General features: G+C 41.0%; 1 protein-coding gene across 1 annotated transcript in view; it reads left to right on the top strand.

Moving 5' to 3' along the window:
- The window catches only part of LOC120957717 (protein apterous), a 73,649-nt gene that overhangs the window by 6,461 nt on the left and 43,883 nt on the right, over positions 1 to 23,305 (top strand). The window contains exons 2-4 of the mRNA XM_040380059.2: positions 7,144 to 7,346; positions 7,427 to 7,634; positions 9,732 to 9,871. Of these exons, the coding sequence (XP_040235993.2) occupies positions 7,144 to 7,346; positions 7,427 to 7,634; positions 9,732 to 9,871 (551 nt within the window). The remainder of the gene's footprint in view (positions 1 to 7,143; positions 7,347 to 7,426; positions 7,635 to 9,731; positions 9,872 to 23,305) is intronic.

Here is a 23,305-nt window from a genome sequence, read left to right as displayed (position 1 = left end):
AAAATTGCGATCATGCCCGATTGTGCAAGCCGGTGGCCTTTGGCGGTGCATTATTGTGTGTGTGTGTATGCGTTTTTTAAAACATATTTTGTAACGTCCAATCGCGATCAACCGATCGGACGTGTGCGTCCCTATGTATGTTTCTGTCCGTTGTAGTGCCCTCGTTGCCATATATGCAATCGCTTTATCGCAGCCTTGCCCAATTGCTGCGGTCTTTTCTTTTTTTTTTTTTTTTGCTTGAACTCGGTCTTGGTCGGACCATAAACGATGATAAGCGCAGCTCGCGATGCTTATCCTCGACTGCGATGGCCCTTTCGGGCGGTTTCCCCCTTTTTACCGGCCGTGCTCCGGCGATATGGATCGATTTTGGCGATGATCGAATCGGTCGACGACGACGATGGTGACTGTACAAATCGGTTACGATCGTGTGGTACGCGACCGCAAGGCGTTTGATTGATCGATGGGACGCGGCAAGAGAGCAAAAAAAAAATGCTCGGAAAACGTGTACACGGTCGCTCACACGTTGCTGGTTTTGTGCCGCTGGTGACCAAATCGGGGCTTCCTCTGTGCAGCCGTTGTGGGGCGGGGGGAAGGACGACACGAAAAGTAGGGCAAAACGTGGACAGTTTTTTTCATAATGAAAATTGCGCACACATCTTTGTATGTGTGTGTGCGTGAAAAGCGCCCATGCCACCGATCGAAACCCCGTTTGCCGAATCGGTCAACGTGAGGCTGAGCTTTAAGGAAACGAACCCTTAAGACGAGTTGCTGCTGTTGCTGCACCAAACCTGCAAAAGGTGCAAAAGTTTTAGACACAAAAAAACAACGTACCAGACACACACACACGCACATTGAGTGCAATATTGCGATACCGATCCTTATAGCGATCGATGTGTTGCGTAAGTGAGTGCGCGCGTTCGTAAACCCTGGGAATGGACCATAATCGTGAGCGGTCGTGATGCGAATTGTGAATCGCGAGGGATGGGGCCTTCCCTTTCCCCATGCTCTCGCATGCTCTCGATTATTATGGAACGTGGCCAGCAGGTCGGGAGGTAAGGGGGGCGCTGCAGTCGCGAAAGCCAAATTGAGTGCGAAAAGCGGTGCTAAAGGCAAGGAGGAACGCGTCCGAGCGTCGCCCGAGTGAGAAATAATGATAATTTACGCGACGCACAAACTTTTGTAACAATTTCTTGCCGGCGTTGGCCGGTTGTGGCTCTGCAAGGAGATGAGATGAAGCGCATCGAGCCCCCAGTGCACCGAAAGTGAACGACTTATTGAGTAATTCGCGCCTGGGACATGGGGAAGTCGTCTGTGAGCGTTATGTATGAATGTCTGGAGAAAAGGCATCGTTTTCATTTGCTTCCACTTTGTGTCGCATGTATTGAGCAGTTGGGATAAAGTTAAATCTTGTAATGAAAGCAATTTGGTGACTTCTATTGCGTTGTTACAAGTTTTTTGTTCCAAGCTGGCTTTGCTTTTTACATTGTGTACGATATAATGTAATTATTTCAAGATCTTTCTGTAAACGGTATAGAGTAGTGAATGATTATGTTGGTAAAATTGAAGTAAGAGAAGTCATTTTATGTGTTCACCTCTGGATAGGGGATAAATGAATGAATCAATAAATGTATGTGATAAAATATCAGTATTTTTAACCTACATTTCGAGGTTTATCGTTATGTTTTAAAGCTACAAACTGAGCTGACGTGCTGAGCAATCATAAACACAGGCATATTTCATATCATAATTTATTTTTATTCAAATAAATACCTGTGTTTGAAAAAGACATAAAATATGAAATGTGGTTACATCGCCTCCTTGCCGCAATGATCATCACCATAATCGTCATAATCATCAATATCACGTTTTCCCCCGCTCTGAACCGCATCGCACCAGATCAAGACACGCTTGACTAGTAGTGCTCATTCCTAAATTAAATATATAAAAAAAAAGATTATGCTTACCCTGCACAAGATTCCAGCGCACCTAACATGCAGCGGGAATGCAACGGCAAGCTGCAGCGACGACGACGGGCAGGCCACAGTGCACCACCAACCGTACGGCGGGCGGAAATAAAGAGCCATTTCAAAGCTGTCACTGGTACGTCTACATGTGATACAACACGCGTGACAGTAACGAGAAATAAAATTGTGATTTATATCGTACCGCTAGATTTATTACAATCTTTTCCCTCGCCGCAAGCGGGCGGGGGTCGTGCGCGCTCGCGCTCACGCTCCTGTCTGTGTGAATTTACGAGCCCCGCCGCTAGATGATCGGTTCGGGGTGGAGTGGGGGGGGGGGAGAGTGCAAACCGTGCAAGGGTGGGGAAGATACACGCGAAGAAACTAGTCCATAAAGACGGGGAGCGCAGGGAGTGCTTAGTGGATTTATTAGAATGCTTAGTAATGATTGAGTTTGAGAGTATGAGTTTGTGTTTTAAAATTAATAAATGCACATTATACAGCGCCGCGATGCATTACGATCCGTGTGCTCTGCACCGCACGATACAACACGCTGTAAATCAGTGCGAAATTTGGTGGGTTTCATATTTGGCCGGGTCTCCTCACTCCAAACCAAAACCCGGTAGAACCACGATGATGATGATGATGAAGATTTGTATTCATTGTTTCGCCTAATTCATAACGCTGTGTAATTTTCGGTGTAACGGCAAACCGTTAACAATGTTGCACCACTGCATAAATTGAGCGCGATCTGAAACCGTTCGCCGTTCGGGTCATTAGTAGCGGACGCTTCCTGACCGCAGACCCTGGGGAGTGGGAGGGAAATGTGAATAATCACATTTGGACACCCCTTATTTAACTTTGATTTGTTGCACCAACCGTTCCGAACCACCTACACCACCCTGGCGCTTATGGCGACATGAGCGATGTACAAACCTGCACCGAGCGACACGGATGCCCGGGCACGAGCAAGACGAAGCAGAGAAGAATATGCCAAGTTTCCCGGGTTTGAAGGCATTAGGCCACGCTCGGCCACGCACACCACAGACAGTTAGACAAATATTTGTGAAGTGTCATTTAATTATTTATATAAATATGGAAGAGGTGATTTTTCTTGTCCCGCTTCCGGTTTTGTTTGCTGGTGGATGGGCGAGAGAGAGGGATGGGATAGAGTTTGTCTTCTTTTTACAAACTCGAGCGAATGGGAGGAAAGACAAATGTGGATGTAAAATGCAGACGAGAAGGCAAAAGACAACGTAGGGTGACAGCGAATGTTTAATTTCCTCCAATCAGGAACTGGAAGCCTCGACTTTGAGCCCCGACGGAACAGATGTTTCGTGTTACGCTGTGGTGTGTGGTGTTTGGAAAATGTGCTAGAAAGAGCATTGGAGCCCTCCACACGAAACACATTAGAAACGATCAATCGCACGGGGTGGAGCAGACGGATGAAATGATTTTCCTTCCCGGGGAACTCCCCCACCGTTTTGCTTACCACAAAAACCACAAAACCTGCCCCAGCGTGGTCCAGCAAATTGTCACTCTTTTCCTTCCGCTCGCTGTTTGATTTAACAGGTTTGGAATGCTAAAATAAGGAAATGCAATCGATGGGGGGAAAGCGACGCTGTAGGACGGTACCGACGATGACACTAATTTGCGCTTGTCAAACGAGTCACAAAAAAAACCCGGGCGGTTGGGTAAAACCATCATTTCCCCCCAGCAAATGGGACACGGGGAGCTGGCTAGATGGATGGAAAATTGAATGGATGACAGGTCCAGGAAGGGGGGAAGGGTTATTAATTGACGATCGATGCTGTCCGAACGATATCATTTGCTGATGAGTTGTGGCATGTTGGTTTTGTGCACGCCTGTGGTAATTTGTATGACATGCGGGAAAAATGCGTGCAGTCGATGGGGCTTGTTGGCGGCGCTGTATCGTACTCCGTAATCAGTGGCACTGGGCTGTCGTAAAGTCGACAATTGTGACAGTTTAGAAGAAAGCATTGTACCCTTGTTTCTTATGGCTGATTATCGGTTAGGAAAAATGATAGAACAGGGTGACAAAACAAGTGTTAGGAGAGAGCGACAATTTTTGAAGTCCTTTTTAAAGCACGATTAATCTCCGGCTTAGGTTTTAAGATGTGGCAATAAAATACCACAGGCACTTTGTTAGTAATAATCTTAAAGACACTTGTTCTAGGCATCTTTTGCTCGTAGAGTGGAGTAAAAAACACACATAAACATTTCAACCAACGCATATTCTCAGCCGCCAAAACAATCGCTCGGCTATCGCACCAAAACCTGCATAAATCACTCTTATCAGCCACCGAGAGGCGTGTGTCGTCCCAGTACCTCGCAGGATCGTATTACGTGCTGTGGTGAGCGTGACTGTGTCGTATGTAAAACCACGGCATAGGTCAGTACTCTTGTGCCGCGTACGGCGGAACGATAACGGGAAGCGCGGTGCCCGACGGTTGGTACCCCAGGTCAAGTCTCGATTGCTCCATGCCGGTGTAAGGGCTCACAAACGTGCACTCACACACTGGCGTGCGTGCGCACTTACACAGTACACGGTTGCACACGGTACACGACCCACTCGTCCACCTCTCCTCTTCGGGGGCCCGAACTTTACGGGGAAAACACCAATTACGAAGCAATTGATTAAGGGCTTCATTAGACCGCTTATTGAATTGATGATGATTGAGCCGTACCGAATTCCGTTCTATTTTTGACCACAAACAACAGTTTGGGTCGGTTGTTTTGTTTGTGTAGTAAATGTGTTTAGTTTTTTGTTCAACCATTATCACTATTGCGGTCTGTTTTTGAAGTACTTGATCAAAGTGAATCGATTAGCAGGAATTCGGCTTGTCATTCTGACTGGTCGCGAGTGCTGTCCGATTGAATTTAGAACACTTTAATCAAACTTTTTTTTTTTTTTTCGACGTTAGAGCTTAGATTGTACGTACTGTTGTGCCCTATTTATAAGCCAGTGTGCGGTTCCATATTTACGCTACTATTTTTGTAATTGAAGTAGGAATCTTATGATGGGAAAATAATGGCCGATTTCAAACTAACAAACACTTGTCGTTTAATTTTGTACAACTTTCTGCTTATGTTTCACTGTCATATTGTTACTTTCTGTAATTTTCTAAAAAAGTTATTTATTTCATCAATTTCAATTGTTATATTGAAGAAAAGCCGTTTCATTCCTCACTGTGATGCCACAACGTTGTGTTCGCCACAAGTTACGCAAATACCGAAATCATGTTCGTTGTCTATGTAGGCTAAATTTGTTTTTAAAAAGGTTATAAGAACATCTACAAATATTTCAACCGTTGTCATGTGAAGCTTTACTCATTAGATGAAGTGTTTGTCTAATATTTTCAGATTAAATGAATTTGATAAAACGACTATTGCTAACTTCACGTTTATGCCAACAAGAGATGTTAAATAATACTAGGCCTAATACTAGGCAACATATATTCTTGAATACGGAATAAACAGATCATCCCTTGGAACTGTTTTAAAATATTTTCATAAATTTATGTTATTAAACCTAGTTACATGAGATAGATCTTCCAAAAGAGTACTTGAAAATTCTTGCGCATCCAAAAAAAGACAATAAAAATGATTTAATACTTTCCTCCGGGTTATGACTTTGGCCTATCTTTTTCACGACGCTACGGTTCGGTGCAGTGAATGTGTTTTTTGGAAGCATTTAATCCTACTATTGGACGATTCTCTTCCTGCGTATCTTATCAGGAAAACCTCAAAAGTTAGTATGTTTGTTATCGTACCGTCGGAGGATTTCTGTTTCTTCTGTATCTTGTACGTTTGTACGTACGATGAATACATTTTCCAACCAGCCCGAACGATGGAACTGCGGGAAAATTATGAATGCGAATGCATAAGCAGTTCAGAATGTTCACCGAGTGTCTGCGTGTGTGTGAGTGTATTTACAACAACACTCATTGGAGCATGAAATTTTTATATTATCTACAAATGCCAAAAAGTCCAGACGCTTTTCAAGTGCAAAGGCATGAAAGCCTACCGACCAACTACCTCCACAATAAGCATATGATGAGGATAACGATGGAGAAGAAGAAAATACACACACACAGAAGGCAAACCCAACTCGGAATGGAAATGCAGCCAGCAAAGGATGCAGCACCGCAACTGCGCTTATTTATTCTGGCGCATTGCAATTGTGTGTTTGTATGCCCCTCTGCCGTTGCAATCGTTCGTTCGGCTGAGGGTTGGGGATTTTTCCTGCCCGACGGGTTGCATCTGCATTTTTTTCTGTTGCATCTGTTGCACAATGTACAAATAGTGGGGCGGGCAATGGTTTGGGAAGTGCTAAAGCAGGGTGAAGTGTGAAAGAGAAAAATGAATCACCTTCGCAGCGCCTTGCGTTGCAGTGGCATAAATATAAGAAAAGAGACAAGGAGCTTTTGCAAACATTTTCTCGGTTCCGTGTGTATTGCTTTGGTACACTCGCACGTACAGTGCCGAGTTGCTGTGGTGTGGATTTGTAAATGTACAATTATTTTAATTCCTTCCCGTTTGACGGTCTGGCGGCGTTGAAGCTAAACCGCTTCTCCTGCGCACATTTTCTCCTCCTGCTGCTGCTGTTTGTCTGACTTGATGCACGTAAGGATGGTTTTGTTGTTCCTCTCTTGCTTTCGTTTATATAAATGTATTAAAAATACATTCAAAATGAAAAGAATCCTTCATGAGGTGGCAAAACGCTTTTTATGCAATCTTTTTTTTTTTTGGAAGGAAATTAAAAAAAAGGGAAACTTTGTAAAAACAAACCATCCAAATAGCGCTCTCGAAGGGGCGGAACCGACGACAGAACGCCCGTTTGATTGTGTTGTGCTTTGGGCGCTGTTTCGAATTCAAATTGCACGTTCAATAAAGCCAAGGGTGGTCCTGCCTGCGAACGCATTATGCATGCACAACATTTATTGTTGTTCACATATATGACGTCTAATTGACACAATCAAAGATCAAAGTGGACAGGCAAGGCTACGCCGAACTGAGCATTAGCTTTTTACGGCCCTCTCTTTTCGTTCTTTGCATATATTTATTTTTCACCATTTTTTCGAAGAGATATAATTCGATTATTCCTTCTTGATACAAAGTAACGAAACGCATTTTGTGTGTTTGGGTTTTGCTTCCACAGCACCCGAGTGCTCGGTTTCTGGGGCCGCCGCGAGAGCGCAGCCCGGACCTGTCGAACGCCTGCCAGCTCAACAGCAACAACAACAACCTCAACCATCGGACCTGCATCTCCTGCACGGACACGTGCGAGCACAGCCTGAAGGTGGCCGGCGGCAACGGTTTGCTGGGTGTCAACCATCATCTCTACGCGGACAGCTGCCACAGGTACGTTCTTACTAGCAGAAGTCATTTCAAAGCAATATTCTAATCGATCGATTCGACCTTTGTCTTGCTTCTCGTTACAGTTTCGAGTCACCCGATCGGTTGATAGCGGACAGACCAAATTACTATGCCGATCTCAACCGGAGCGACTGCTCGGACAGCTCCAGCGTGCTGAATAGCTGCATCCAGCTCAAATCGGAACCACCGGGCGGTCCGAGCAGTCCGGAATCTTCCAACGAGTTACCGTCGACCGGGCTGGACGAGTGTGCGGGCTGTGATATGCCGATTCAGGTATGTCCTTTGCGAGGTGGCAAGTGACGTTACTCAAACCACAGAAACTTTGCAATTTCCATTATAGCTTTTTGCAACAGTTACAGAGTAAAATTGAACGGAAGATCTTAATAGTATTTTGGAACTTAAACCAACAAATTGATACGAAGAAGGACAGGGGTTAAGGTTAATAAGAATGTGAGCAAAACAGTCACATTTCTGAGCTAAGATCTAAATAAAAACAGATGAAATTGGTGTAACTGGATCCATATCTTATAACAGAATTATGATCGAGACTATAAATGAGACAACAGAAGGAAGAATACAAAAAGATATCTGCGACTAAGAAATTCTTCCATTTGGTGTAATGTCCTCGGTCATGTCACCCTTTAAAGACTTTCACTTATTCAGTATCACGCAATCGACTAGTCTGAAGGATTGATCCCATGACGGGTATGTTATTGAGCCGTATGATTTGACGACTGTCCTACGAGACTACTACGAGTGCGAGAACTGAAACTAGGAATATACATTATATTCACAATGTCTTACAAGAGGATATCACTTAGACCAGCTCAGACACTAGTGCAATGATAGTGTGTTGTGTCTGTTGTAACACCATTTCCATATTCTGATATGAAGACTATAAGGCACACTAGAAGAAATCGGAGGTATGCCTATATATTGGTTTTAAAAAACTACAATCATTGAGTAGAATAAATCACTTCAAATCCAAACAGATGCGTGATGCTTTCGAATAATGAGCAAAAAAATCTTACAAAGATGTAACCAATACCGCAAACACAACTAACATCTGCTACATGATCGATTAAAGAATATCTTTCCTTTTTCCACATTTTCTTCACATTCTCAGCACCTCGTTACAATGGTTGTGGTCATCGTTGCTTTTTGTCCTCAGTGTACAAGCTGCATTTTATTTCCGTGCAACACCTCAACCGCAACGAAACCACACTCGTTATAATGAACAAAAAAAAGTGATGAAAATTAAAGCTAACCAATACGACAAACATGGAACATCAATTAGGACTGAAATAAGAATAAGCGCCCTTCGGAAGCATACAGTGCAGCATTGTTTGAGTTTCAATTACCGTGTTCCTTTCCGGCGAGATTTATTGAGTGCCAAAAATTACCGTACCGTAGTGCAATCTGTTGCTTCCCAAATTAACCACATTTGCAATCGGTGGTTGCTATTAATTTGCATTGATTTGTTTTGGTTTTTTTGTTGTTGCTGTGAAGGTTCGTTTGTTCTGCATTGGAAATCATAACACCTTCCTGAGGAAAGACGTTGTTAATGAAATGTTGTGATCAGACGGAGGATCGTATGGTAAATTACAGCAAGTCAGCTGTCAGTAGGTTTTGGGTTGTGGTTTTGAATGTTGTTGTCCCAACTTTTTATAGATAATGTTTTCTTTTGGAGTAATTATAAAGTCTACTGTATGAGATACTGCAATATATTCAACATTTTTGCACCACTGACTTGGAAAGCTTAAACCTTCGATCCCAATCCCGCACGGCCGAACCGATAATTGACCAATTTCAATCTACACTTACCTACAATCACACACAAAGAAACAGATGAAAAAGCCCGCACATTGAAGCCTGTGCACGATTTTGTTCGGTAATTTAGTTTTGTCTTCCCCCCGTTTGCTCCGCTTTATTTATATTTCCTTGCGCAGCGTGCTAAAATTTGCTTTCCAATTTTCGGTAGCAACAAAGAGTTGCATTTTGGCAACAATGACTTCTTCATGCGGACTGTAAGTTCGTATTGAACAAAACAAGGAGAAAAAAAAACATACATAATTCTTCGTCTCGGTTTCACCTTCAAGCGGTTTTGCAAACTCGAGCGCACGCACGAACCCTACCGTTGACCGGTACGGTAATTATGAACTTTGCCCAAGTGTTGGCTAAATTGTGCAAACTTGTTTTAAAAAACAACTAAAAACTATTTCAAACACCGCCAGCGAGTGATTAGTGATAACAGTTTTCTGAAAGAGAGAGTGTGTGTGTTTGTTGCAGAAACCAGCAGTATGGATTTCACTTTCGACGTTGTCCTTATACGTTTTTTTCCTTCCTTCCCTTCCTCACACCATTTCGCAGGATCGCTTCTACCTGTCAGCTGTGGAGCGCAAGTGGCACGCTAGCTGTCTACAATGTTGCATCTGCCGGCAAACCCTCGAAGGTGCCAATTCCTGCTTTTCACGCGACGGCAATATCTACTGCAAAACGGATTACTACAGGTGAGTGAAGATGCTCGGGTACCGTGCGCGGGGGGGGGGGGGGGGGGGGGGGGGGGGTGGGGCGTTGAGGGCGGTTGGGACGGCATTTAGCATAAATTACCGGTCCCAAAGGCATCGATAACGCAAGCGGGAGGGCGGTCTTTGGAGGGTTCGGACTAATTTTCCGAATGGATTAGGCCGTTGGCATTGATGCTCTTGGACGATGCGGAGGTGACCAACGCAACGCACGCTCAGCTCGGGGCTGCTTGCAGGGTGCGTGCGTTGCATGATGCAGCCAGTGCGTCACGATCCGTTGGAACGGGCTCGAGTGCGTCTTCGCCAACGACAACTAATTTCTGTTTTTTTTGGGATGATCTTTCAATGTATGAAATATTGCAACAAATTCGTGGTTTTGCGCAACGCAACGACGAGATGTTATGTTATCAATTAGGACATTTAGAATAAATTTTTTTGTGATTGAATACGAATAAAAATTATCAAAAAGCTGCCTGGTTTCATGCCCGGAGTGTCTTTTGGCGTTCATTAGTGTTCGCTCATTTGCGTTCAGCTGTTCAATCTTATCAGCTTTTTTTACTTACATTTTGCAAGATTTGCCAACGCTTGGCGAATTTGAAACCACTGTTTTGATTTGCCAAAACAGCTTCCGTGTAAATGGACTGGAAATTCGTTGCATGCACGAGCCGACAGATTCACAACAATTTGAAAACAAGAAAAGCCTCACAAAAAGTATACAGCAATTCCTATACATCGTAGATGTCCTGTGGAGTTTGTGGTTTTGTTTGGTTTTTCACTTGTAACCACTCAATTACAAATGCCATTAATTCTATAATTTAACGCAAATGATAACATAAATCGACACCCAAAAAGAACGTTTAATGTAATGAATAAACGAGTAAGGAAACAAACAGCAAATTCCAATGCTAATTTGTATGACTTCTACCCATATCATGACACAAGAGGTATGATTTATAGGTAACGGAAGCCAAACTGATCATTAAATAGGCATTGACAATATTCGAAAACAAAAACAAACCTCCATCATCTCTTAAACCGTCAAGAATAATTAAATGATTACACGTCTCAAACCAGATTTTGTTATTTTCTGTGAGAGCACATATTAAATTATTTTAATGAAGTATAAACGCCTAATTGGACCTTTACCAACATTTTGACAAACCATTTATGATTTATGGGCAATGATAAGAAGCTTTGCATGTACCGCAGGATGACAATAATTACTTCAAAAGAACAGAAACTCGTTGAAACAGATAACATTTATCTGTAAACAAGAAAAAAATAGCTCTTTGTGTTGCCGGGGAATATTTGTGCAAGTAATGCTGCACAACGCTGCAACAATGTTTCGTTTCAACCAAAAACACAAGCTAAATGATAACCCATCACAAACTGGTTCTAGCTAATGGGTGGCAATGCGGTTTGTTTGTCAAATTGTTAAAAAAACCGACAATTTTTAATGCCAAATTTGCTTCACTTTCTTTTTGCGTAACCATTTTGCAACAGGGTTTATGATTTATGTGGACCGCGATAAGAGGGAGCGTCTGTTTTCGGGGTTACAAAACAGCAGCATTTCTGCAGCAGACTTGAATCCGTCTATCGGTGGTCGGAACACGTTCAGATCATCCTCAAACCCGGCCGCATGATAAGGACGCGATCCGGTTCAGCGCAAAATCGGCGAAGGGTTATCGTGCCGCTCGCCAATTGTTTGTCGTTTCCTGTATGGTGGCCCGAGGTATTGAAGTGTGAAATAAATTGATTCGGTCTAGACGAGGTCTCTAGCCCATACGACAATGGACAATGGGAGCAAGCCGTCATCTTATCTGGGCCAGACGGATTTGCCGTTGTAACGGCCAGTGCTGTTACTCGTGCGCTATATTCTGTACGGTCGGCTAGCAAAGGGGTTTTGTTCATTTTGTTTGTTTGTTGTTGCAAAATATTAAGAACTGCACTGGAGGATTCTCGAGGATTCTCCGCAAACGACGGTAAATTGTCGCAACATCAAAGCAGTCGGGCTGGGCGGATGTCGCTAAGTATTTGCAAAATAATTAGCAAGTTTACAAACATTTTGCGTCAGGCGGTGGAAGAATGAATTTACGATGCACTATCAATTTCCTGCGCGACAAAAGTTGATAGACGAATTGATTTTTTTTGTGTACGGGTGTGTGTTGTTTTCACACTGTGTGCTAAGGTCAGACGATGGCATGCATGCGTCCACGGGTCACCGTGGAAAAGAGCACGGTTCTGGAATAAACAACTGCACAGTTAGAAGGGGTTTGCTAGTCAATTTTATTATAATTATTCCAGAAAATAATTTTATAGAGATTGAAACATTGAACATTGAAACATTGAGCATGATTCAATTGAATGTTCTTCTTCAACTTATTATTTATACGGAAATTATTAGCTCTCGTTCCAGTAAAATAGAATCCTTGAAGTAAAATTGAAACTATGAATGGGAACGACGGTTTGAGTTTTAGTGTACCGGTTTAGTAGTTCAACAGTTCGTCCGAGCATGTATTGCGAATATAAAATTATACAACGCCGAATGATGAGCCGAGCCAATAAGACTATCGCAACGGTTGTTCAAAGGTGCAAAACGGTGTAGGAAAGACGGAATGCTACGACGTCTATGCTATTTTTGCATAAAAAAACAGATACTAACCTTTGCCCCCTATACGCCCGGGGCAGGACTATTAGGCCATAAAAACTATCATTCAGGCGTATAAACTTCAGCACATTAGCTCTCGATGGCGATGCGCTTGGAGCCATGGCAGATACGCGAGTTTTGTAATACTTTTACCGACAGCTGCGTTCGTTCTCCTCGCGTTCTTTGTTGCCAGAATGTAAAAAGGCTGCCTGTTGTTCACACCAGACGATAAGGCTTGTGAGACTTTTTTGGCCTGGTTTTGCAGATCAACCCTTGTGCCGGCACGATCTTAGAAAAAAAAAAACGCTTGCCGGCTGATATTGTTTCCACCAGGTGAAGCTCGTTCGCTCGTATCACCGAGACCATGCGGCAATAAATAATAGCAATCAGCAATGCGCTGTGAGGCAAGCAGCTTGGGCAAGCAGGGTGGGCAAACAAATCTTCGTACCGAGGGACCGTGGCGGACGACGCATGGAAAGGCCAATAAATTGTTGCCGAAATTTATTTCTTTACACTTTTATTGCACTTTACGGCAATGTTCCCATCCCGGTGATCTGTGGAGTGGTAGTTTTTTTGTTAGTAGTGGGTGTAAAATGTATTCGATACGCGAATGCCGACAGCCAGCCGATTGTAACCTTTTTATCACATGCAGACTGCTCTTTTCCGCCGATCTGCTGGGTGTCAGTGGTCATTTTGCTTCACGGGTTTGATAGTGATGGGTCCACTGCTGGCAATGGTTTTAATCGCATTTTTATTTGAAATAAAAATTAGACACTTTGAAGATCGTACAGTTGGCGTGTGGTAAATCCTGACTGTGCACAGCGTATCAACCGGTACAAATGGAAAGCAATACAATAAAAAGAGAAATAAATGCGTGAGACATATAACGCGAAGCAAAACACTGGGACTGTAAAGCTCCACCAGGGGGAAACCAGCCATGAAGCACCGTGGTTCACAGTGAGCCGTACGCTCTGACAACCGTAACGACTTCTCACGATGATACACTCCCAGCCCGGCGGAGAATGTTTACAGCGTGCGAGCGTTCTCTAGCCTGCTTCGCTGTCACGGTTAGCATCAAGTGAATCAAAAGCCACAGCAAACGCTCCCCACAATCAGGTAAATGTATCACATTTTTGAGAAGCTAGTCGTGCAAAAATATCCACGAACGAACGAAAAAAAAGTTCCTCGCTTGCGGAATCGTTGTAGTCGTTCGTTTTCCGCAAGCTACGTCAAAGCTTCCCTTGCCGCGCTCAAGCACGCAATAGGAAAAAAAGAGGACCAACACAACACGTGTGCATTAAAGAGCCAGTGCGCAGATCCTTCCAAGCGGTTTGCATCAGAATTTAAATAGCTGTAGAACACGTGTTTTACATAGTACCGATCGTGGATCGACGTTTCATAAATATTAATTGATTGAGTATAGAGCTGAGGGGGGGGTTATTTTTTTATTAATGCTTGGTGGTTTTTTACTCGCAAAAACACACACACATACACCCTTACATGTGTAGTAGGTTTGGAGATAGCTATGGTCGTCATATAGTATGTTCGGTTTTTGATACGGTCGCCATGTAATCTGATGAGCGTACAACGGTACAACTGATCAACGCGTACCATCGCGGTAGGTCAGTGTTTCGCTGACAAGTATCGAGGTTGAATAACACTTTGTTCGAAGCGGACTTTTCGACACTTGATCGTCCAGGCGATCATAGAAACCTTTAGGAGGTTTCCCTTACTGGAAACGTTGGAGTTTAGAGGCCTTACCTTGGGTAGGGGGACATAACTAAACTCTTTAAATGAGAAGTCGATAGATGTTGGATGGGCATAGTCCTATCCTGACAGTCCGAACGAATCTGACCTGCCATGGTCGGAATTGGTTTTATTTATACTCAATGGGTTTCGAAATATTGGTTTTGGAATGTGTTTTTGTCCTAATTAAAGGTTATTGATATGAGGTACAATTAATACATTTTATTGGAGTGAGGTGTCTGTCAATTTGTACCTATGCTGCGCTTTTAGTGTTTTTACAAAGGTTCTGGAAAGTTTCAACTGTTCTAGCCAAAGAACGAGTGCGTTCGTCGATCTTTGCCTACACTGCGCTTTTAACAATAAGTTGCTATGCGTCTCTGTTTGTCCACTTTGCCGCAGTAACGCTTGAATTGCTTATGTTGCGCATTTCGGTTGTTTTCGATAAATGTCTCAATGGTTTTTTCTATGAACGGTATGGTCTGGATGTGTTGCTATGGTGTGGATTGATTTGCTGATGTGTTATAATGAATGTGTTGCAATGTGTCTATAGCTGATAGTGTGTATTATAATAAGTTCTGTATAGCAGATATGCTACACCTCCCCCCTTTAATAGAATAACGTAATGAATTGAAGTTATTCTCCTGTGTACTTAATTAGTCTGTTTTTGTGTACTGTAGATGTTTTCTTTGTTGTATTGTTTTGTATTACGCAATTAGGCCCTTGGTCACTTACTACTGTGAAAGGTCCAATGTAGACTGGATCTAATTTTTTTCTGTTTTCATTTTCCAAATAAACCTGATCTCCTATCTTTATAATGAGTGGTACTGTATCTTTATTTAAGATTTGCTGTCTTTTATTTTTTGCTTTTATCAAATTTTCTCTAGCTATTTCGTTTGATTTTTGGAGTTTATATTTCATTTCAAAATAATATTGGTCAATATTATAAACTGGTTCTGTTTTTGTTTTAAATATATCTTGTGGTAAATTCGCTTTTCTTCCAAATACCAATTCGTATGGTGTGTAGTTTGTGTCTGTGTGTTCTGTTGTATTGTAAACAAATTCGTAAAATTTTGTCCAATCGTCCCAGTCGTCATGATGTTCGTTTGTATAACTTCTTAGGTATTCGTTTAGACATCTATGATTTCTTTCTAATGATCCTATTGTCTGTGGGTGGTAAGCTGTGCTAAAAGTCTGTTTGATCTTTAAGATTTCTGAGATTTTGTGTAATATTTCATTGTTATATTCTAGTCCTTGATCTGATTTTAATTCGATAAATGTTCCAAATGTAAGAATAAAGTTTTCTACCAATGCTTTTGCTATAGTATTTGCTTCTTTGTTATGGATAGGTATTACTACGATGTATTTTGTTAAGTCACATTGTATGGTTATTGCATACCTGTTGTTTTTGTTAGTTTTTGTTAGTGGTCCTACTGTGTCGATTGATATTATGTTAAAAGGTTTTGTCGGTGTTGTAGTTACAACTGTGTCTTCCTTAGTATGTCTAGTTGTCTTATTAACTATGCATGCCTTACAATTTCGTACGTATTTCTTGATATCATCTTTCATATTTTTCCATTTATATTTTTCCCTTATTTTCTGGTACAATCTATACTGGCCTATATGTCCTCCCGAAGGGGTCATATGATAATCTGCAATTATTCTCAGCCTATCTTTCTCTGTTGTTATCCATCTAGTTGGAGTAAACAGGATTATTTCAAACTTGGTAATGGCTCTGTTGGCGATTTCCTTAATAGTTTGTTGGGAATATTCTTTGAATAAATGGTCTTCTTCTGACCACGCTAGCTTATTTCTTCCATATTGCTTCGCGATTTTGCACATTTCTAGAAGAGCAAACTCTAATGCTTGACTTCCATTTACATCTTTTCTCAAAAGAAATTTTCCTAGTGCTTTACCATATGAATGGTTGTATATAATGAATTCAACGTTGTTCATATTTCTCTGCGTACCTATTTTCAATACCTTTCTCACTTCTGAAGGTCTATCTGTTTTCCACATCGCGGGGTGATCAGTCCCTGTTGTTGCGATTGGTTTACCTTTGTTTATATCAGTTTGTGCGTTATTTTTCTTAACCATGGCTCTCGTATTAACCATTAAAATCGTTTTGGATTTTGGTATTGATGCCTTTAGGTCATCCGAGTTAAGAATTATTCTCGATAATGCGTCTGCCGCAACATTAGCTTTACCTGCTAAATATTCTATTTCAAAGTCAAATTCTTCTAAATCTAGTCTCATTCTAGTCAGTTTAGAAGTAGGATTTTTCATACCAAATAAGTATGCTAATGGTCTATGATCTGTTCTAACTATAAATTTTTGACCATATACATAAGGTTTAAAATAATTGATTGCCCAATGTATAGCTGTAAGCTCTTTCTCGATAATTGGCTTATTCTTCTCTCCTGGTGTAAAACTTTTACTCGCAAACGCGACTGGTAAATCGTTTCCATCTGTTATTTGTGATAACACTGCACCACATGCCATATCCGATGCATCTGTCGTAATTATAAATTGCTTTTTAAAATCTGGATATTGTAAAATTGTGGGTGAGAGTAAGCTTTGTTTCAAGGTATCGAAAGCTGCTTGACATTCTGATGTCCATGCAAACTTAACGTCTTTCTTAATCAAATTATTAATAGGTTTAGCTATCTTTGCAAAATTTTGTACAAATTTACGATAATAGTTACAAAATGCGACAAAACGTCTTGCTTCATCAGCATTAGTAGGAATCGGGAAGTTTTTAATCGTATCAAACTTCGCGTCGTCCGGATAAATTCCTTTATCTGTTATTTTATGACCTAAGTACGTTACTTCTGTTTTGAAGAAACAACATTTCTCTGCATTTAGTTTAAGGTTATACTTTCTTAGTCTATAAAAAACTTTACCTAAATTACTGATATGATGCCGTGCACTGCATCCAGTAACTATAATATCATCTATATATACAAATGCTAGCTCTGGTGTTAAACCAGCCATAGCGATAGCCATCATTCTTTGAAAGCTGTTTGGGCTAATGTTGAGTCCAAATGGCATTCGTGTAAACTGATAGTGACCTGTAGGTGTGGAAAAAGCTGTATATTTTCTAGAATTTTTATCAAGCTTGATTTGATGAAACCCTGACATCAAATCCAATGTGCTGAAATATTTGGCTCTTCCTAACTGATCAAGTATCGTGTCTATGCGGGGTAGAGGGAATTTGTCTGGTAAAATTTTCTTGTTTAACTGCCGAAAATCCACTACTAAACGCCATTTCTTCTTGTCTTCAACTGATTTCTTCGGTACTAATAGTATCGGTGAATTATATGACGAAACAGAATGTTCTATAATATTATTTTTTAACATCTTTTCTACCTGCGATTGCATTTCCTCAGTTTGTGAATGTATTTGCTTGTAATTTGGTATATAAGAAGGAATGTTATCTTTCAATGAGATTTCCTGGGTATAAAAATTGTTAGTAGAGACCGGTTCATCTTCTAAACAAAATATATCCGAGAATTTTGTGATAAGATTTTCTAATTCTTCTCTTGCTATTTTTGGAATATTTTCTACATGAATTTTGTTATGAATTTTCTGTATTCGTTCCCTAGATGTGTTAGATTTTCTCTGTAGCTGTTCATAATCTGTTAAAGGTTCGATTTCTGGTTTGTAAGATTTTATCTCAAAAGAAACATCTTTATCTGTGGTATTAATGAATTTGATATACTGATTACGTTTTGAGACTATTGTGTTTCCGCAAAATACTCCTGGTTGGATTTCCTGTGATAAGATGATTGAATCTTCTGTCAAATTAGGTATAGTTATTTTTCGTACTACTTCACTTCGTTTTGGTAAAATATAATTTCCATTTACATTGTCTTCTATTGGATGTGAAATCAATCCGTTATCAGATGAGAAGTATATCATCCAATTAACATAATCAACAATACACCTGTGCTTTATAAAGTCTTTTCCTAATAGTCCGTCAGAAAAAATGGATTCTACGTCTTCTATTATATGAAATTCGTGTATAATGGAATAATCGCCAAAGTGAATTGTTGTCATAGCAGTTCCTAAAGTCTCTGATTCATGGTCACTAGAGCTTATCAAAGTTAATTTTTTTGATGTATTGATCTTGCAACCTGGTTTTAATTTACTAGCTTTAAGTACGGATACGGTTGCTCCTGTATCTATGATGAGTGTGCTATAGATTTCCTTTGCAATTTCTATTTTAACTTTAACAAAATTATCTGCATCAGTATTTATGGTTAGTATAGGGTATTTTCTGATGCTTGAGAGTGGGCTAAAAAATTATTCTGTTCTTCTGCTGTTACTGTATTATGAATAGGCGCTCGAGTATTTTGCCCATTGCTATTATTCCTCTGACTGGATTGTACGTACTGATTTCTGTTGAAATTATTTTGTCGATTTGACTGCTGATTTCTGTTGTTGTTAGTATTGTTATTGTTGTTATATCTGAAATTATTATTATTTCGGTTGTTGTTCTGTCCATATCTTATGGGTGGGAACCTGGGTGGGTTTTGTGTTTGAAACCTATTATTATTTGGGAATTTGTTGAAATTGTTCCTTCCCTGGTAGTTGTTTCCATACCTTCTATTGTTCCTGGTAGCGTTTGAATATAGGATCTTTGTTTGATCATTCCTTCCCTTTTTCGTTTTGTCTTCTAGCTCCAACTTTACTGCTTGCTCTATTGCTTCATGCAAGGATTCAAATTTACTCGATCTCATTATAATTTTGGTCTCGCCATCTTTAAGTCCATAACTCAATGCACTGATTCCTGATTTAGTTGCCTTTTTTCTGGCTACTTCTGGTGCTATCTCTTCCGCTATGTATGCTTCTTCAAGTTGTTGTGTTAATTTTTCAATAACGCTGCCAAAATCTTCTATCGTTCCAGTCTGGTTAGTATTGTCCATTTTTGATACTATGATCTCTGGTGTTACCTTTATGCTGCACCTGTCTTGTAATTTGCTAACTATTTCTTCAATTGAGGTTGGGGTTTCCCCTACGACAATTCGCGCTTTTCCTGTAAGACGTCCTAATACCAGTTCTATTACTGTTTCTTTATTTTCTGGCTTTACTGTTTTCTTTAATACATTTAAGTTAGATACCACACCTTTCAAATCCTTCTCATTACCATCATACTTCGATATGAGAGAAGTGGTGATTTTAATTAATTCCATAATGTCCGCCATTTTGTCAGGTTTCGTTTCTATTGTTATGTCAAATTGGTTCTCTGATAATGTCGTATTTAATGAATCTGGATGTCTTTCGAAATGTATTTTTATGCACTTATTTATTTCGTAATATATGTATCTACTCTTTTTAATTAGCTTCGTTAATATTTCATCTTTAATATACGATTCGTGCTTTCGTAGGAGTTCTTGTATTTCGTCGTATATTTCCTTAGTATTATCCCTTAATGTTGTTAACGCGCAAAGCCTATAACATTTGTTCAGCTGTTTCACCTGTTCATAAATTCTATCTAATATTTCTATTTTTTCGTATAGTTTTTGCATATTTATGCAGCCTCATCAGTAAAATTGCATATTTACGGTACCTTGTTTAAATACATAGCATGTATTTGTTGTTGTTGCTGCTGATGGTGCTACGCTCGTTACCGGTGCTTGGTATTTAATCGGTGCTTGATGTGAAGTTCTACGGTGTCATCATTCGTCGCTCGATGTCTTGTCGGGGTTGGGACACTTGTCCATTCTCGCCTGCCAATCCAGATTGGGCAGTGAGCTCGCCTTGTCTTTTCGTCTTCCACGTTGGGAACGGCTGTTCCTTTCAATCTCGCTGGCCAAAACTTGTTTTGCACTGCTTTTTATTATTCCATATCACTTTGGCCACGAATCGTATAGATTACCAAAATGAGTTATATTATATAGGCAGTTGCATGTTATTGATTGCATCACGTTTTGCTAGAGTTTTCAATATTTTGAAAACGGTTTTAATTACTTTTTGTATGAGTATGGTAGCAAGAAGTATCAGCACAATATTCAGTTTTAACTCATGGGTTTCATGCTGCTCTGAGTGAACATTTTGTGTTTGAATAATGGCAAGATCATTATCACCATTAACATTAGCTTTGGGGTTTGATGCGTCGTTACCCATTTTATAAATATGTGCTGTATTGGTAAATCTATCGCATGGGATTTCATATGTTTTTACACATTGGGATAGGTTCTCACAACAGTGTGTACGGGGAATGTTTGTTCATCAATTCATTTTGCACTACACTGCACTAAATGTTTTTATTTTTCTTTCTGCACTGCACTTGTTTCTGGCAGTTCATACACCGTTATTGTTTACATGTAGGTCACTTGGGCTATCTTCACTGATTAAATTTCCGTAAAAAATGCACATTTCACACTTTTGTTCATGCGTCTACGCGACACAGCTCACATGACTTTCGGCGAGTTAACTTGTGCTTTACGTTACCGTCATACGTATCACATTTTTCTTGTTTTTACTTTAACTTCTGCCCGTCGATTGCAGATTATGGTCACGGTCGCCATGTAATGGGTTAGGCGATAGCTACGGTCGCCATATGATGAGCGTACAGCTGTACCTCAAGTATCGTCGCGGTAGGTCAGTTTTTACTGACATGAGCCGAGGTGGAATAACACTTTGTTCGAAGCGGACTTTTCGACACTTGATCGTCCAGGCGATCATAGAAACCTTTAGGAGGTTTCCCTTACTGGAAACGTTGGAGTTTAGAGGCCTTACCTTGGGTAGGGGGACATAACTAAACTCTTTAAATGAGAAGTCGATAGATGTTGGATGGGCATAGTCCTATCCTGACAGTCCGAACGAATCTGACCTGCCATGGTCGGAATTGGTTTTATTTATACTCAATGGGTTTCGAAATATTGGTTTTGGAATGTGTTTTTGTCCTAATTAAAGGTTATTGATATGAGGTACAATTAATACATTTTATTGGAGTGAGGTGTCTGTCAATTTGTACCTATGCTGCGCTTTTAGTGTTTTTACAAAGGTTCTGGAAAGTTTCAACTGTTCTAGCCAAAGAACGAGTGCGTTCGTCGATCTTTGCCTACACTGCGCTTTTAACAATAAGTTGCTATGCGTCTCTGTTTGTCCACTTTGCCGCAGTAACGCTTGAATTGCTTATGTTGCGCATTTCGGTTGTTTTCGATAAATGTCTCAATGGTTTTTTCTATGAACGGTATGGTCTGGATGTGTTGCTATGGTGTGGATTGATTTGCTGATGTGTTATAATGAATGTGTTGCAATGTGTCTATAGCTGATAGTGTGTATTATAATAAGTTCTGTATAGCAGATATGCTACACATGCTTACACTCGCGCACGCAGAGAACGGAGAATGTAGATCAGCTTTTCTTGCGCGCTGTGCGTGTATGTATTCGGACGCATATTTCTGCAGCAATAGCTGCAACAACGCCTTACGTGTCGGGAGCAACACTGGCGAAGTGATATTTGCCCCCGTGAAATAACACACCCGGGGGCAGTAGTTGTCGATGAGAAGAGTGTAATACCACGGATCCCGCACACAACAATGTTGTTACGGAGCAGAAACAGTGGAACTGGCAAGCCATGATCTGCTAAAGAAGGTGCATATGAGCGCACGAAGATATCGCCATTCGGGAAATGAAGAACACGAGAGAGAGACGAGCGTGTAAGCAAAATTACTCCCAGTGGAATAATTTTAGCCGAACGAAGACGCGTTGGAATGTAAAATGTAAATGTAAAAAAAAACAACGCGAGTTAAACATTGGTGAGCAAGCGCAGAAAGAAAAAAAAGTGAGACACCCCAGGAATGATAAATTGCTTTTGTAATAGCCATCAAATGCACGATATGAATTTACACACAGATATGCTAAACCGAACATGGCAGTGCGATGGAAGCAGAACGATCGGGTAGAAGTTTGCAAATGAACTCGCAGCAGCATTTAACGTGTAACGTGGGGGTATTTTTTGCTCTGCTCTGTTCAGCAGTACATGCAAACGGTACAACTTAATATTCGTGACACGATTTTACATATTAGCACCTTGATAAGGGTTTGCTGTTGTTCGAGCTATGATATGCTGGGTTAGTTACATTTCTTTTTTTTAAGTGTGTTCCAAACTACAAACTACATGGAATGTACAAGATGTGTAAGATGAAATGAAGACGCGAAAGACAATGGGCAAAAACAAAACAATACTCCCAGTTTTGAGAGGCACAAACACAGACAGACTACATCCTTGTAAAATGTCGCCCGGAGACAGAAGTAGCGATTGATATGGCGCTATAATTCCACCCGACCTCCGGGTGCTGTCAGTTTGAGAGATAATTTATGACACCACGAGGTTTGCACCACGTTTACCGCTGCCCTGTCCATCCACTTCACTTCCTTACCTTAACAGATCGTTTCGATGCGCATGCCACTATCTCGCCGACCGATCTCGTTCCTAATCGCAACTGAGTTTCTAGCCCGATCCTGGTGCCCCGGATAGATCAGTTCCTTTTTCTAGGTCGTTGCGTTACGCTCCAGTTGTTTGCTGTGCTGTGTGTGTGTGTGTGTCCTCCAAAAAGGATAGAACCTGGCAGGTAGCAGCACACACCTGTCCCGCTGTTGTTTGTCAAACCGTTTTCCCGTTTAGCCTGTGTTTTTCCCTACTGGTTGTGTTGTGTGCTGTCCGCCCTCCTTCCAGTGTCTGCGTGCGTAGGATCGCACCCAGTGCCTCACGTGGTCAATAATTTATGTTGCATTGATGTAACCAACAGGGGGAAAATATAATGGACCATCAGGAGTGGTTCGCTCTATTGTTGTGGCGCTATCCCCGTTTGCTGGGTTAAGCTAGAGGAGGTCCTCAAACGCTGCTAGCGCATGATTTTAATCGGCCAACGGAAGGATACGTTTTCAATTGAGTTCTCAGTCCAGCTGAGCTGTCGTCTCACGTTTGTTAGGGATGGTTAAGAAGGCGCTCTCAAGAAAAAAGGGCCCACGATATGACTCTATTTGAAGCGTTGTTGTTGTTGTTACTGTTCCTT

This window comes from Anopheles coluzzii, chromosome 3, assembly GCF_943734685.1.
Source record: "Anopheles coluzzii chromosome 3, AcolN3, whole genome shotgun sequence".
NCBI lineage: Eukaryota > Metazoa > Arthropoda > Insecta > Diptera > Culicidae > Anopheles > Anopheles coluzzii.
This window is presented reverse-complemented; position numbering and strand designations above follow the sequence as displayed.